General features: G+C 43.1%; 3 protein-coding genes across 5 annotated transcripts; 2 read left to right on the forward strand and 1 right to left on the reverse strand.

Annotated features, from left to right (window-relative positions):
• Positions 1-51: 51 nt before the first annotated feature.
• On the reverse strand, positions 52-4,811 carry nup42 (nucleoporin 42). The gene is made up of 7 exons (XM_019867823.1): positions 4,577-4,811; positions 2,937-3,180; positions 2,722-2,810; positions 2,551-2,627; positions 2,379-2,465; positions 2,116-2,215; positions 52-1,926 (listed from the first exon to the last, which is right to left on the reverse strand). Exons 1-7 carry the CDS (start codon positions 4,713-4,715, stop codon positions 1,427-1,429), a joined length of 1,236 nt encoding a protein of 411 aa, XP_019723382.1. The 5' UTR covers positions 4,716-4,811; the 3' UTR covers positions 52-1,426.
• A 96-nt stretch (positions 4,812-4,907) lies between these two features.
• hdgfl3 (HDGF like 3) lies at positions 4,908-9,887 on the forward strand. 2 transcript variants are annotated; one of them, XM_019867901.1, is made up of 6 exons: positions 4,908-5,311; positions 6,371-6,447; positions 6,751-6,889; positions 6,974-7,114; positions 7,451-7,588; positions 7,928-9,887. In XM_019867901.1, the coding sequence occupies exons 1-6, from the start codon at positions 5,225-5,227 to the stop codon at positions 7,946-7,948; spliced, it is 603 nt and encodes a 200-aa protein (XP_019723460.1). In that variant the 5' UTR covers positions 4,908-5,224; the 3' UTR covers positions 7,949-9,887. The 2 variants fall into 2 exon arrangements, with proteins under 2 accessions (XP_019723460.1, XP_019723459.1); XM_019867900.1 differs by having other exon boundaries at positions 4,912-5,311; positions 6,965-7,114.
• A 208-nt stretch (positions 9,888-10,095) lies between these two features.
• Positions 10,096-12,823, forward strand: mrpl24 (mitochondrial ribosomal protein L24). Of its 2 annotated transcripts, XR_002168011.1 has the most exons (7): positions 10,096-10,199; positions 10,412-10,622; positions 10,929-11,024; positions 11,527-11,630; positions 11,755-11,885; positions 11,953-12,181; positions 12,214-12,823. XR_002168011.1 is itself a non-coding variant. In XM_019867898.1 (6 exons), exons 2-6 carry the CDS (start codon positions 10,440-10,442, stop codon positions 12,087-12,089), a joined length of 651 nt encoding a protein of 216 aa, XP_019723457.1. In that variant the 5' UTR covers positions 10,096-10,199; positions 10,412-10,439; the 3' UTR covers positions 12,090-12,823. The 2 variants fall into 2 exon arrangements, 1 of the variants encoding a protein (XP_019723457.1); XM_019867898.1 differs by having other exon boundaries at positions 11,953-12,823.
• Positions 12,824-14,386: the final 1,563 nt, after the last annotated feature.

Consider the following 14,386-nt stretch of genomic DNA (forward strand, 5'->3'; position numbering starts at 1 on the left):
TACGCCTAAAGCACAGGAAGACAAAAACACGTCAAAAAAAAGATTTGGTTGATGAGTTATAATTTAATACAAAAACAAGAGGGGAAAAAACGTCGGATTTGACAACTAATTTTTGGAACAAATTAAAATTTTAGCCTTGCAGCCAAAATACAAAATGTAAAAAGGATTTCATTAAAAAAAAAACAAAAAAACACTGGTCTGGCCCTTACATCCGTCCATTTGATAATGTGCTAATCCTCTCGAGGGTCGCGGGCGTGCTGGAGCCTATCCCAGCTATCTTCGGCCAGTAGGCGGGGCCAGTTATATTGTGCCCTGCTTCGGGGACCCACTGAAAAAGAAAAGAAGAGCTCATTTCCGGTTAGCTAGTTTGAGCAGTATTTGACACCGTAGCTTTTTCAAACCACGCTAAACCATGAAACTGGAAATTAGCCCATGCATAAAATTGTACAAATGAAATGCTTTTGTGTTTTTAAAGTCAAGGGAATCGAATTTACGTCGAGAATGACGTTGCTAAAATGCTTCCAAAGTCTTGGCTTCTGGCCTTACTTGACATAAACTTGACCATGATGTATATCTGCTCTCCACTCTGCATTTCTTCTGTGAAGTGTGACTCCACTAAGGGGCTTCAATTCCATTTACAAACGCAGATATTTGACAACGTTACTGACCAGAAAATAAAAATTCACGTCATATTTTTTGGTTTGTTGTTTTTTTTATTTAAATTGTGGGGCACGTTGCCGGCCCCCAGCAATGCCGCTCTGTGCAGTTGCACATACTGCAGATGCCATTGGTCATGAGCGTCACATAAACATATCTCTGACAGCCTCAATCTTGTGAGAGCAAACACTGTCATGGCTTCTTAATGTCAGTGTGTTGCTTTGTAACCCAGTCCAGCATACACAAGCGAAATATGTATTTAACAACATAACCAGCGCAGGGAGCCACCACTACAAACATAAATCTGTAAGGCTGGGGATCAATATTCTACTCCCAACAGGGAAACCACAGTGGCACAATACAATTAAATGTTTCACTTGCAGAGGCCTTTTGTTGTCTGCAGCTGTACCAAACCGTGAAAACTGATGTGCCAATGAATCCCAATCAGCTCATTGGCATTCCCAAGCGAGAGGCCATTCAAGCGGCGGTCGGCGCACCCGTCGTTGTCATCCGTCAACAAAGCAATGGAGATCAACCACGTACACATTTCGAAAGGGCACATGAATCGATTTTGAGCTCTCGAACATAAGTCAAAAGGAAGCCTCTTGGGGCATCTTAAGTCATTTCAGAAAGAGTACAAATGTGAGTAACGAAAATGGGTCATTTTCAACACGCGGGGAAAAAGGACAAATATTTATTCCTTCGTTCATATCAAACACAACTTGGTCACCTGAGCCACTTGGGTGTGATCATAAAATACTCTTGAGCATCAAAGCCGCAGCATTTGAGCAGGAGGAGGCTTCAAAGGAATCTGTCCCAAAGTGAACTTCTGTGCTTTGAATTGATCCAGCTCTTCAGGGGTCAGATCACTCTCGGGGGAGAACAACGTGTCCGAGGCACCGCCAGCAGAGCCTGTGGAAGAACTCGACTGTCCGAACAAACTTCCCACAGGTGCCTTGGATCCAAAACCGCTTCCAAATGTCGCTTTATTGTTGTTGGCAGTGGAGGAGAAGCTGAAGCAGGCGGCCGAGCCAAAGCCCGAAGATGAAGCCGCCAGCTGGTTGCTGGGCGGAGACCCGAAGGAGAACGATGCAGCTGAAGGAGCACCAGAACCAAAACCAGATGAAGAGGAGGTGGCACCAAACCCAGTCGGGACTGAGATGGCACTGCCAAAACTCGGTGTGGATGTTGGAGCTGCTGAAGAGCCAAATCCACCCTCGAGAGAGGCAAAACTGAATGTGCTTGCTTGAACTGGTGCTTCTCCAAATCCTACATTCAAAAAAAAAAGTGAAATTGGCACAATGGGGTTGCTACAGTCACATTTTTTTTACTTGTCTTTAGGGTGGGGTCTCTCACGTTAAAAAAAAATTCTGGTTCAATCATTTTCAAAGGGTCCAAGGTACATGGACAATGAATTAAAACGAAGACAAAGATTGAAGGTTTGATCACGGCACTTACCTTTACTGCCCAAACCAAATGAAGATGACCCAAATCCAGAAGCTGTTGAGCCAAAGTCACTGGACGAGACCGGAGAAGAGGGATTTTTCAGTTCTGCAAGCTACAAAGAAAAAAAAAAATCTATCCACTTCTCAGTAACTGTATTTCAAAACTTTATTGTGGTACCGAGACTTGAGTTTGAGTCTTTTGAGACACAGGCAAGTCAAGAAACCACTGCATATTAAATATAAGGACATGTTCAAGGGTTGCGGTGTGCTGTGTACCAACGCTGCTCGAGTGGCTGGTTTCATGAGCAGCAATTCCTGGACTCTGCTTCTCCACTGATTGAGCAACAGATTGACACCATTCAACTAAGAGATGGACCAGAAGAACCACGGCATGTTAATCTGTGCAACGGACAGATACAGTGAAATGAAATGAAAATACTTCACGTACATAACTCTGCAGGTCTCCTGATGCTTTGGCGGAGTAATATTCCAGCCTCAGCTCTTCTGGAGATAGATCAGTAAAACCTACGAAGGGGAGAAAGTCAAACAAAGTCACCAAGTTTATTCTCTAAAAAAAAAAAAAAAAAAATCGGACAAAGATGATGTGTTTGATACACACCAGATATATGTGTCTTGAAGGTACAATAACATGAAAAGCCCCATTGGCCCGAGTTCTCCAAAGTCTTCATGTCGTTCTGAATCACCTCCCTGGATGATAGGGAAAAGGACAAGTATGGAGTTGCTGTATTTAACTCAAATCTCAAATAAAAGAACACACTTTTAGGTCATGTGAACGCATTCTAAAGTACTGTACGTCACAAAAAGGAGACTCACAGTTTCTGTTCATCATCTTCTTCGCCAGATACCGTCGCTTCTCTTCCACCTCCTCGCCTTCCTCCCCTCTCAAAGTTGTTATTGTTGCTGAGTGCCGAGAATCTGTTTTGAGAAGAGAAGCTAAAGTCGGAGCTCTTCACATCCTGACTCCTCCCAGCCCATTGATCGCTTCCGCGGGAGGGCTGTTGCTGGTTGAAGCCTCCTTTTTGCTGAGAGGGATTCACCCAGACCTTGTTGCCAAATGCTGAAACGTACACACGCCAAACAAATCAACATTGCGGCATCCATGTCGATATGTGCGCATCCACTGCAGAATGTCGGCAGTGGTCACTCAATGAGCTACATACTCAATATCACACAACCTGAATTGCGATCGTAGCATGGACATTTTCTGATCGACCAAAAACACGCTACAAATCTCAAACAACAGATACTGAAATTTACAGATGATAAATGGGCAGCAAAAACCTTAACGGCGAGTAAAATGTGCTTTCAAATCCCCATTTATCTGAATTGTATGTTTTTCTGTGATTCGACTAAATGTAAATGCAGAGATGAAAATGGACTTTCCTGAAAATATAAATATATGATTTTAACTGACTTATCAGGTTCGTCGACCTTTCTAATGTAGTCGGACAAAAAATGTCAGTTCAAGTCCTTTTCCTCAAGCCATGACCACTTGAACGTGTTCCTAACACTCGCGTCGATTGCACGTATGTCAGCTTGCCTGTCTACCTGTTTGAACATTGTGCTGGCCAATCACGCATGAATTAGTTTACACAAAACGCTATTCAAATACTCGACATTCAATGATTAATCTGCCTTTTGTGTGCACACGTGCACCTTTTGTGGCTTCCGTTCTCGCCGAAACGTCAAAATCTCAGAGATATGACGAGGCCATGAGAATGCGAGGGGAGGGGCGTTCCTGTTCCTAGTGTTCGTGCCTCAACGTGGCTACGCTCGTGAAAGCAAAACAACGAAATCAAACGTGTTCGTTCAATGTTCTCTAATAATATCTGGATTAATTTTAGGCAATTTTTCCTAAATTTTCCAGAGGAATTTTCATGAAAATTTTGAAATCTGGAATTCCGCGAAAAGGACTTTCATCACTGTAAATGGCTGGATTTGCACATACATTTTTTAGGATCTGCCATTAGCTTGGTATGTTACTCTGATGACATACCGTCGCACTTCGAAGACTAATTTCATTTCATTTTGATCAATTTCAAATGCCTATGGTGGTATATTCCTTACTATGTATTTTAACAACGTATGTGTTTTTTTTAAATCTTATCATGTTTTGAGAGCCACATTTTCTCATTTGTCTCGAAAATTAACTACTTAAAAATAATTAACATCGTCATTATAGATTGGCACTTTCCTTCAATGTCAGGCAAGATTTCCAATGATACCAACCTTTTGAAACTAGAACAAAGATTAAGAAAAGTATGAAAAGTTTAACAAAGCAGAAAAAGGTGGAAAGATTCATTACCTTCTTAATAATTATCAAAGGAGAATGATACACTACTTATACAATAGGGCTTGTCTTTAAACGACATGTCTTATAATGCTTGGCTCGTGTAAATGAATTATTATCTTAAATTTTACACATACAGTACATACGACGATAAACTACATACCGCCGCCTCCACCGCGAGACTGCTGGGGAGCCGAAGAGCGGTTAGAGTTACAGCTTTCAACGCCTCCTCTTGGATGCTCGTTCCAGCATTTATCACCGTAACGACAGCGTCCCTGAAGAAAAAAGTGACACACTGACATGTTTTTGTTGTTGTTGTTGTTGTTTTTTGGGCTTCTTAGTCAGCTAGGCGAAATGTTTCCGCACTTCCTCTCAAAGTCGCAGGACAATGACGTCAACTTTTACTTCTTCTCGCCCGGAAAAGCAAGTATCGACGTGGCGCCTACTGCCCCAAACGGACGGCGTGCGAAAGGCAACCTGATCGCTGTCTACTCCTCGGTGGAGGCGCCTCCGTCGGAGGGAAAAGCGGGATTCAATTTCAAACCCCGGCCACGGGGAATCAGCGCCATCGGATTGGGCGACGCGATTGAAAAAAACATTGACAGCGAAATAGAAAGAAAAAAATCGCGTCAAAGGTCGCGTAGTCGCTCATTTCGCGCCGAAAAAAAGACGAGTGGCGCGTTTTCGCCGTTGATTTCTTTGAAAAACGACGCCGGGTTCAGGTGTGGTGTATAATCGTGTTACAGCTGCTCTTATCGCTGCTTCGACTACGTCTCGGCGCCGATTTCTGCAGGAATTAAAAAAAAAAAACATGCCCCGGTCCAACAGGCAGCGGGAGTACAAACCAGGAGACCTGGTCTTCGCCAAAATGAAAGGCTACCCGCACTGGCCCGCCAGGGTAAGCGCCATTCCGATCTGCAAGGCTTTTCTTTTTTTTTTTTTTCATTGAAACAATGCTTGCCTGAACGAGAGGCCTACTAGCTTGCGTATCTTAGCTTACCGCGCTTTTTGCTAGCTAGCGTACACTCACGCCTGCGCGCACACGTATTTCTTCTCTTAGCCATATTTGAAACAGAAAGTAGCGTGATGTTTTCTGCTTTTAGTAACCCCAAGTGCAACTACACGTATCCTAACAGGCCATTTGTAGACGCTGGAAGGCTACGTCAAATAAATTGAAGTATCAGCAGCCGCCCCCCATCTAAAAACGTTTAAAAAAATCGCCGTTGTCGGTGGATAATATTGAGTCGAGTGGGTTAGCAGCGAGGGTGACACTTGTTGCAACAATGCAAACAGTGGTGGCAATGCCCTTATCCAAGATATGGGTCGGGGGTCCCTTTTTATGAGATCAAAGTAAAATGCTGGAAATCTTTCTATAGATCAGTGGTGTCTTAAGCTATTTGCACCAAATATTACCTCAAAGAAAATGCTTGGCTCTCTACCACTATCATGATCAACATTAAAATAATCTAGCGTTGTTGTCATGAAACTCAAGAGGGAGATGATCATATTTCACAGTGTAATCCACTGAACATATTGTGTATATTTGAAACTCCTCAAGCAATGATCCCAATGCACTGTGTTGCACATAAGTAGGTAATATTGTACTTCAAGAATTATTTGGAGAGTGAGTTTTTGTACAGTACACATCCTATCCCCGGGAAGCCATGGTTTATTTTCATCAGTTTGGTTGAGGGTGGATTATTAAATTTGAGTTTTGAGGTGTCGTTATGACTCTTGTACTGCGTCGGAGCCCCAATTTGACATCCGTACAAATTTGAGTTTGTTCATGAACAAAGGGGCCCTGTAATTTAGCCACTGTTGTTGGCACATGGAATGTGCCACAATTTGTGAATAAATGTTCCCAGCAACCTGTGGAGCATTTACTGACAGAGCATGGTATTTTTCCAACCAGCTACATTTTCACGTTTTTAAACATTTCGCGTCTGCTCTTTTGCAGATTGACGAGTTCCCAGAGCGAGCAGTGAAGTCACCCTCCAACAAGTACCAGGTGTTCTTTTTCGGGACGCACGAAACGTAAGTAACAGCGTGGCAGTTCAGCGACTCATCTTTTTATCCTGCCTTATCGGTTTTGGATTCCTTCACAAAAAGATTGTGCCAAAGCAAGATAGTGTTATTATTGCATTGGACTGGTTCCAAAACAGTGAACTGGTGAGTTACACAAAAGTTAAAGGGCTTCATTACGGCAGCAGATCAATTTTACATATTTTCCTTATGAGGAAAACATACCTTGGAACACAGCAAAACCTCTGCACACAGGTTGTTAAATTGTTACTCTAAGTAGACATAATGAGGGTTTGACAGCATTTGGTGTTTCAGGGCGTCCCTCGGGGCCAAGGACTTGTTCCCATACGACGAGTGCAAAGAGAAGTACGGAAAAGCCAACAAGAGGAAAGGCTTCGCCGAGGGCCTCTGGGAGATTGAGAACAACCCCACCGTCACACATGAAGGTTACAAGGTGAGACGCCGCTCTTTTCCACTTGGCCCGCACGTAATATTTAATTGTTACAAATGAGCGCAAATATGCTCGAAGTCATCAAAGAAGGATGACGAGTCAGAAGAAGCCGCCGGTTCGGAGAAAGCCGACGCGGAGGGTAGCAGCGACGAGGACGAGGGTGCCCTGGTCATTGACGAGAAGAATGACAGAGGAGGAAACAAGCGCAAGGCTGACGAGTCGGCGGAGGTGAGTGAAACACTGACTGTGCTTACTGCTCTTATGTGTATTGTAATTGAGATCATTAACACAGTATACTAGAAACACACACACATATTTGCACCAACAAACGCAAGTCTCCACCATCAAGCCCGAAGACTGATGTAGAACCAAGACTGATTTGGGAGACCTGGGAGAGTTTTTTGATTGAGCACATTGGCGCAGGAAAATCATTGGTAGCACACAACAGCCCGGGATAATCACTTAAGATCATCTTTCAGGGACACCCAAAAATCAGGACTTTTGCTGGCTTTTATCAAACAAGTGGAAAAAAGATCGCCAATCAGCCTGTGCGCTCTCTGTCAGGTCTCGCCTAAGCGGCCGAAGGACGCGGATGCCGAGGGTGCTTCCGACGTAGACAACGCAAAGACGGAGGGCAAGGTCAATGACGTGGCCGCGCCCGAGGAAAATACCGCAGCACCGGGAAAACAAATGGCAGATAAGGTAAATTGTTGTCAGAGCGCTACCGCGCTGGAGATGGCAGTAAATCGTTTTTGCATCTATGTCCCCCCTTGCACATCATTAAGCACGGAGCAGGACTTTCGTATTTTCTGTTCCCCACCCATGCACAGTTCTGCGTGCACAAATACAAGCATTTGCAGATTTTATTTTTTTTAAACTTCCCCCCATTATTTACGGAAAACTCAGTCGCTGGTTTGGAAATGTCCTAAGATGCCACATGATGGCGCCAAAGCCCTGATTTTCATTCTAAAGGCGAAAATCTCAGCAGTAATCATATGTTTTGTTTTCCCCAACTGCTCCCATAAAATTCCCCACCCGCAGGCCGTGACAGAGAGTGCTTAACGTTTGCCTCTTGAGACAAGAACCCGTCGATGCTTCTCATCTGGAACAGAAGCGTGGACGCCTTGACGTGCAGGAAAACAGATTTCACAAGATCCATGAATATTTTCAACAACAACAACAAAAAGCGTTTGTATGGCGAGACAAAGAAATGTTCATTTGTCAAATTGGGATATCATATATCCCAATAGGAATAATAACAATTGGATTTCAAAACCAATTGAGCTGTTTGGGGCTCGTTTATAAATGGGGATTTTGGTGTGTACATATTTTTTTATTTCCAAGTGCAATTAAGTAATTACACGGAGTGAATGCCAGGTGTCAAACCTAAATAACGACAAACAAAGGGTAACTCAATATTTGAAAATGGTCTTCAATTATGGATATTGTAATACTTAGTGTATATGTTGAGAGGGAAAAAAAACATTTTCACTCATGCTTTCAGCTTTAAATTTAAGTGTTTTACTTCCGGTTGTTTTACATTAGCTGCTCGGCAGATATTTAAGTTTGTGTCCCGTTTACCTAATCGGGGTTTCCCAAACCATTGCCATAACATCGGCCTACAACTGTATATAAACACGAAATATTTACTTCAAATAAACAACGAAGACTCCAAGACGATAGGCACCCACTTTGTTTTGGGGAAACCCTGCCGTTCAACACAAGAGGCCCTTTGTTTTGTGTTCAGGAAAGCCTGCCATTCAACATGGTCTTGTCCGGTGTACGGTGATATTTGGTTGCTTCCTTTTGGTGGTGTTGTGCTCATTGAGGGTGCCCACGTGTGAATAATTTAACATCTGATTGTGTATTGAACATATGATATATAAATATATATACATATATATATTTAGACCCTGTCTCAGAGCGACAATTTTAGCGTTTGATATGTTAATACTTCGGAGAATTGTGTGTCGCGGTCATAGTCTGAAGCTGAAAGACATTCCCGCATGCTCGGCCATGTTAGCGTGTAGCCCACTACACCCTTTCAAAAGTTAACACTCTTCAAGTTCATCTTAACCACCATCTAATGCGATCAGAACAAAAAAAAAAAAAAACCCAAATGTTGATGATGTCGTGATCATTTGACGGCATTTGCGTTCATCTTTTCATCTTTCACGTGTACCGTATTTCCTCAAATAGTGATCCAGTTGGCCAAGCTTACGCCTTTCTCAAATAACCGGAGAGCGCAGAGTCTTGGTGAATGTTTTAAGCGAGTTCAAATTGAGAGTGGTTGTGAAAGACAACTGCGTGACGTGGAGATGACTTCTTTACGACGACTCGCGTTCTGTGTGGTCATGCAACAATGTTGTGTGCAGCCATGTTGACATCCCACAGTTTGTAAATTGGGCCGGCTTACCTACTAGTAATTTTTATGTAGCTTAAAAGTATACTTTGACTAAACCTTTTGCAGTTGGGTAACTTCAGGCTCCACCTTGACTACTATTCTCAGAAATACGGTATACACTTAGAAGTGTTTTTGATGGTGAAACCTTGTAAAAATAATTTTTGGTCTCCAAAATTGCTGAACTGGAATTTGAGTCTTACGTTTCCCCCCCATGACCACCCCAACCCCCAGTGTACTTATGTACAAGTCTTATGTTGAACAACATTGTGAAGTTCTAAACAAGGAGTGATTTATTTTAGGGTTAATGTGTGTCGTTGTTAGTTCACAACTCTCCCCTGCTACGTGAATCCAGTGGGAGCAAGCAAAGAAAAAGAAGAAAAAATAATAATAATAATTTTGTACATAACATGGTCAAAATGTGACCTTGACGCACATCATGCATCAACATTTTCCACTCTGCTGTTTAAAGTACACGGCGAATTGATTTGTTCTCTGAGTGTAATTGTTGCTATCACCTCCCCCGTTGTTTTAATATGCTGCGCTTTAGTTTAATATTGTAGCTGCTGGTCCATTTAATAAACATGTTTATTACAAAGACTCTTGTTTTAGCATTGTCTGTATGAATTGAACAGTTAAATATGCAGTCTGTTTCTCTTTTTAACGTGTTTCAATTGTCCTCGAAGATCTATAAAAGGTTTAACTGCAGTCTGTTTAGATACATGTGAAGGAAAGTTGTGAAAGTGCGATATAGTATAAAACGAGATCCATTGAATAAGTACAGGTTGTGCCAAAATGGTTGCATGGACAGAGTTTGGGTATTGCGCATGCGCGCATATGATCTTCCAGTCCCGTAGGTGGTGCTGCTGCCTTTTAGGCCTCTTCCTCACGCGGCGTGACATTGAGAAGAAGGTAAGACTCACGTAAACCTATTCGATTCATTTTATTTACTTCCATAATGTTATTTGATGTCAATTTTAAGCCTGTGCGAATGTGCAAGGTTACGGTGGAACGGCTGACGACACTTGATTCACAATTTATCGACGCGCTCACGTTAGCGTAGCCGCAGCGTCTCTCCCTTGAGCTTCTCGGCTAACTGCTCATAGCTACCATCCATGCCACAGTTCCTCCGGATAGCGGCCGTTTGGCATCATGAGGCTGACAGCGGTGCTGTCCATGGCCGCTCGGGTGGTGGTGCCCAAGGACTACCGCTACGGCACCAACAGGCCGTGGACCGCGGCTGCCAAGCGTCTTAATCCGCCAGGCAAGAGGCGGAACAAGGTGTTCGTGGAGCCCATCGCCAACGAGGACTGGTCTGTGTTCCGAGGGGACACGGTGAGCCCAACAGTGGTTTTAATCAGAGTAGTAAGAGTACTGTTACAGTTGAATAATATGACTTTAAAAAATATGTCTTCCAAATATTTGTTATCAATAAAATGGATATTGTCCAACGAAAATATGTAACTTCGATTTGTTTTTAATTTCTCAATTTAAAAAAAAACAAAAAACAGGAAGACCAAATACTATATGAGGTACAACAGTAGTGTTTTGTAGTGAGTTTAATTTATTCTGCGAATGGGAATGCAGTTAATCCATCCGTTTGTCATGAAATTGAGTATTTCACCTGTTTGCGTCCTTCAGGTGGAAATTCTGTCTGGGAAGGACAAAGGCAAACAGGGGAAAGTCACCCAGGTCTTCAGACGCAGAAACTGGGTCATACTGGAGGGTCTAAACACAGTAAGCCTGCATTGTTTTTTTTTTTTTTTTTTGTTAAATCCTCACAATCTTTAGGGCTGCAACTAATGATTTCTTATAATGGTTGATTAATCTGTTGATAATGTTGTCGATTCATTGATGAATCAGATCCAAGAAAAAGGTCTTCATTTAAGAAAGGGTAGAAATTGCACAAATGAATTATGATCCACTTAGCGATTTGGTCCGTAACAGAATCATTAACAATCAAAACACAGGCAAACTTTTTTTTTTTTTTTTTTTTAATGAACACAGAAAAAACAGTCTGCTTTCATGGAGTACTAGAGAAATTGGATATTATTTACTGTTGAGAAGCTGAAATTCGCAGCATAAAAAAAATAATAATAATAATAATAATCCAACTGATGAATCGATTCATCCAAAATAATTGTCAATTCATTTGATAAGCCATGAGTTGTTCATGAATCGTTGCACCTCCATCAATCATTCATTCACATTTTGAATGAACTGTCACTTTCCATGGAAGCATTACAGATACATCGGGAAAAGCGGCGATTACCGCGGCACCTACATCGCCAGCGAGGCTCCCCTCCTGCTGCGGGACATCCGCCTCGTCGACCCTGCCGACAGGTCACGCCGCATGCTGACAGCGCTCGAGCAGTCGCCACAAAGTGGCGAGCCATTCAGGAGTGGCCTTTGTCTCTGTGCTCTCTGAATGGCGCGGTCCTTCTCCACCCGCCCTTCGCTCTTCCAGAAAGCCGACCGAGGTGGAGTGGAGGTTCACCGAAGAGGGCGAGCGGGTTCGAGTGTCGCTTCGGACCGGTCGCATCATCCCCAAGCCGGTGGTGGAGCGACCAGACGGCATTGTGCCTCAGCAGTGGAAAGGTGAGGAAACCAGTGGAGGGGGATACTCTTTGGATTGCCATTCTCTCAAATGTGGTGTTTGTTTTAGACGGTCCCAAAGACACCAGTCCAGAGGACACGCTGGAGAAGACCTACACGCCCTCCCTGAAGACTCTTGAGGAGGAAGTCATGGAGAAGATGGGCATCCAGGAGAACAGGAGGCATCAGCGGTCCTACTGGTACTGAGCGTTTCTCCGGTACACGCCACAGGATGATTTGTTTCAAATGGACTGGATGTTGTGATATCATGAATAAATGATGCAATTCATGCGCGATGCATTTCTCTGTCCAAGTCGAGCAGTCTGACTTGAATGTTCACGTGTTTTTGACAAAACAAATACAATCCTTTGTGGCTGCTCTTTTATTTTTGGTGAATTTCCTTTTCTTGTTTACTGCGCGGTAAAACTTAAGGCCGCTTTTAAAAACCAAAGGCAGCCATATAATTTCGAAAAGTAACGAGTCAGGAATTTTCACCGTGAGACAAAGTGACAGAAGGGATTGGACTTGATGTTTCTCACATGGCCACAAGTCTGAATTCCTGCAGTGAATGCTGCACTTTATTGGTTTATTATGTATGGGGGGCCGAGGAGGGAGGTAAAGCAACACTGCGTTGGGCTTGTAAATTATTATTCTGCTTTTTAAAGCAGCTTGCTGGCCTTCAAGTGCCAATTACTACACCGTTATTATGCTAATCATTCCTTATTATTTCATAAAAGGCCCACTTGCAATAAAACTTTCTTTTACAGCGCATACCCCCTCCAGCATCCACTTAATGCGCCCCCTCAAAAATTTACTGTAGTGACTGATGCAGCCTTAACATCAGGACTCATTCGTAGAGATTTTTGAAGGCTTTTGAATTGCTGTTCTCTGTCGTGACTGATGTACAACCCAGATGAGGGAAAAAAAAGCTTTCCCTGACTCAATTTTGTGTTTGACTTTCTTACTTTTATCATGAAGTGATGAACTTATGTTCCAGGACTTTTACAGTCCTGGGTTCATAAATACCTTGCGAATAATTTCCCTTTTTTTAACTGTATGACTGTCAAAAGGGTGTGTAATTTGACTTTGTTTTAGTTTTATGATCCAGCACTTGTTTTGTTTTATTTTTCAAAAACTTTATTTTACTCATATGATGTTTAATGTTCAAATGCCGACTTAAAATATTGTCCTGGGAGTTCATGAGTGATGTCAGGAGTCTTCAGAGTGGTCAGTAGTTTGCAATACAGTATTCAACTCCTTCCACTTGTATGACAGCCTCAATTAAAATATTGACTTACACTTAATACGGATTTCACTATGCAGATAATTTGAGGCTGGAACGGTTCCTTCACTTTCCATGAATTCCGAAGAAATATAAGGCCTTTTGGGGGACTATGAAGTTATTTTTGGACTCTGCATCCAGCTGCCAAAGCCATTGAGTGCGTCACAGTCTGGATTCGTCGCCATTGCCCATCAATGCAGTAACGTGGCGATGAGGGCAGCATTTTTTTTTCCCCCCAGACCACCCCCTTTCTATCCCACCTTTCCAAGAGGGAATAAAACTGTCCAGTCAGCGGAAAGTAGCTTTTGAGGGTTTTTGCCTCTTGCTGAAGGGAAAATGACTCAAAAGGCTCGGTGTCGGTCTGGAAATGCACAAAGGTGCATGGACATGCACCAGTGACATGCATTTGCAGCATCTTGCGTTTAAAATATCCAACCTGGCATGTTTGTGTGTTAAAACAACTTTCAACATCTGAAGATGCTTTGAGAGAACTAAATTGCTGCGTTTGAGTCATGTCGCTGACCTAATGATCTAAACTGGGCAGCGTTTTAATCACAGAGTTGTTTGAAGGCTGCGCTGGAAAATGTCATGCTAGCCCGAATGCCACTCGGAGAGCTCACTTGTGTTTGTTCTAATTTAGTTGGATTCCTGCGTGCGCGTGACCTTGGCAGGGTGTTGAGATGATAAAACCAAGCCGGGCAGTATGTTCTTGTGCTGCCTGTTTTGGTGGTTGATGGGCCGATGATGAGGTGAAGGCGTCACGGTTTGCTACGCAAGATAACACTGTTCCTCCTGTATATTGTGATTTTTAAAGTCAATTGACTGAAATGCCCCCGCAAGTAGGAAAGGAAAGCCTCACTTGCACTTTTCAGACATTTTTTTTTTTCCTCCAATGAATGAGTGATGGATGACTTTATCGTAGGAAGGATCGGTGGTCGATGAATGGTTGATATTTGGATAGATGGATGACGGACAGATGAATTTGTAACGGCAAGGATGGATGATGGGTCGTGGAGAGATGGTCACCGGTCTTACCCTTTAGTACGAAACGTATCTTGTTAAGACGACCTTGCCCAGTGAGCAGAGTGTTGCCTCCGTTTAACAAGCAGCACAAATCACTTTGACCGGTGACCAAAATGGAGCCGGCAGCAAACGAGCTCACACACACGGCTGCTCTTCTTCTTTTCCGCCAGGTCAGCCTTGGCGTTGGCCTCTCAGACCG

This window comes from Hippocampus comes, unplaced genomic scaffold, assembly GCF_001891065.2.
Source record: "Hippocampus comes isolate QL1 unplaced genomic scaffold, H_comes_QL1_v1.1 scaffold207, whole genome shotgun sequence".
NCBI lineage: Eukaryota > Metazoa > Chordata > Actinopteri > Syngnathiformes > Syngnathidae > Hippocampus > Hippocampus comes.

What these genes read in the sequence shown, in the direction of transcription:
- nup42 (XM_019867823.1), bottom strand. Translation starts at nt 4,715, where the DNA reads ATGTCAGTGTGTCACTTTTTTCTTCAGGGACGCTGTCGTTACGGTGAT. An exon ending in GTCTCGCGGTGGAGGCGGCG is followed by an intron (nt 3,181 to 4,576) that starts GTATGTAGTTTA and finishes TGTACGTTTCAG; the next exon opens with CATTTGGCAACAAGGTCTGG. An exon ending in GAAGATGATGAACAGAAACT is followed by an intron (nt 2,811 to 2,936) that starts GTGAGTCTCCTT and finishes CCTATCATCCAG; the next exon opens with GGAGGTGATTCAGAACGACA.
- hdgfl3 (XM_019867900.1), top strand. Translation starts at nt 5,225, where the DNA reads ATGCCCCGGTCCAACAGGCAGCGGGAGTACAAACCAGGAGACCTGGTC. An exon ending in ACCCGCACTGGCCCGCCAGG is followed by an intron (nt 5,312 to 6,370) that starts GTAAGCGCCATT and finishes GCTCTTTTGCAG; the next exon opens with ATTGACGAGTTCCCAGAGCG. An exon ending in TCACACATGAAGGTTACAAG is followed by an intron (nt 6,890 to 6,964) that starts GTGAGACGCCGC and finishes ATATGCTCGAAG; the next exon opens with TCATCAAAGAAGGATGACGA.
- mrpl24 (XM_019867898.1), top strand. Translation starts at nt 10,440, where the DNA reads ATGAGGCTGACAGCGGTGCTGTCCATGGCCGCTCGGGTGGTGGTGCCC. An exon ending in CTGTGTTCCGAGGGGACACG is followed by an intron (nt 10,623 to 10,928) that starts GTGAGCCCAACA and finishes TGCGTCCTTCAG; the next exon opens with GTGGAAATTCTGTCTGGGAA. An exon ending in CTCGTCGACCCTGCCGACAG is followed by an intron (nt 11,631 to 11,754) that starts GTCACGCCGCAT and finishes TCGCTCTTCCAG; the next exon opens with AAAGCCGACCGAGGTGGAGT.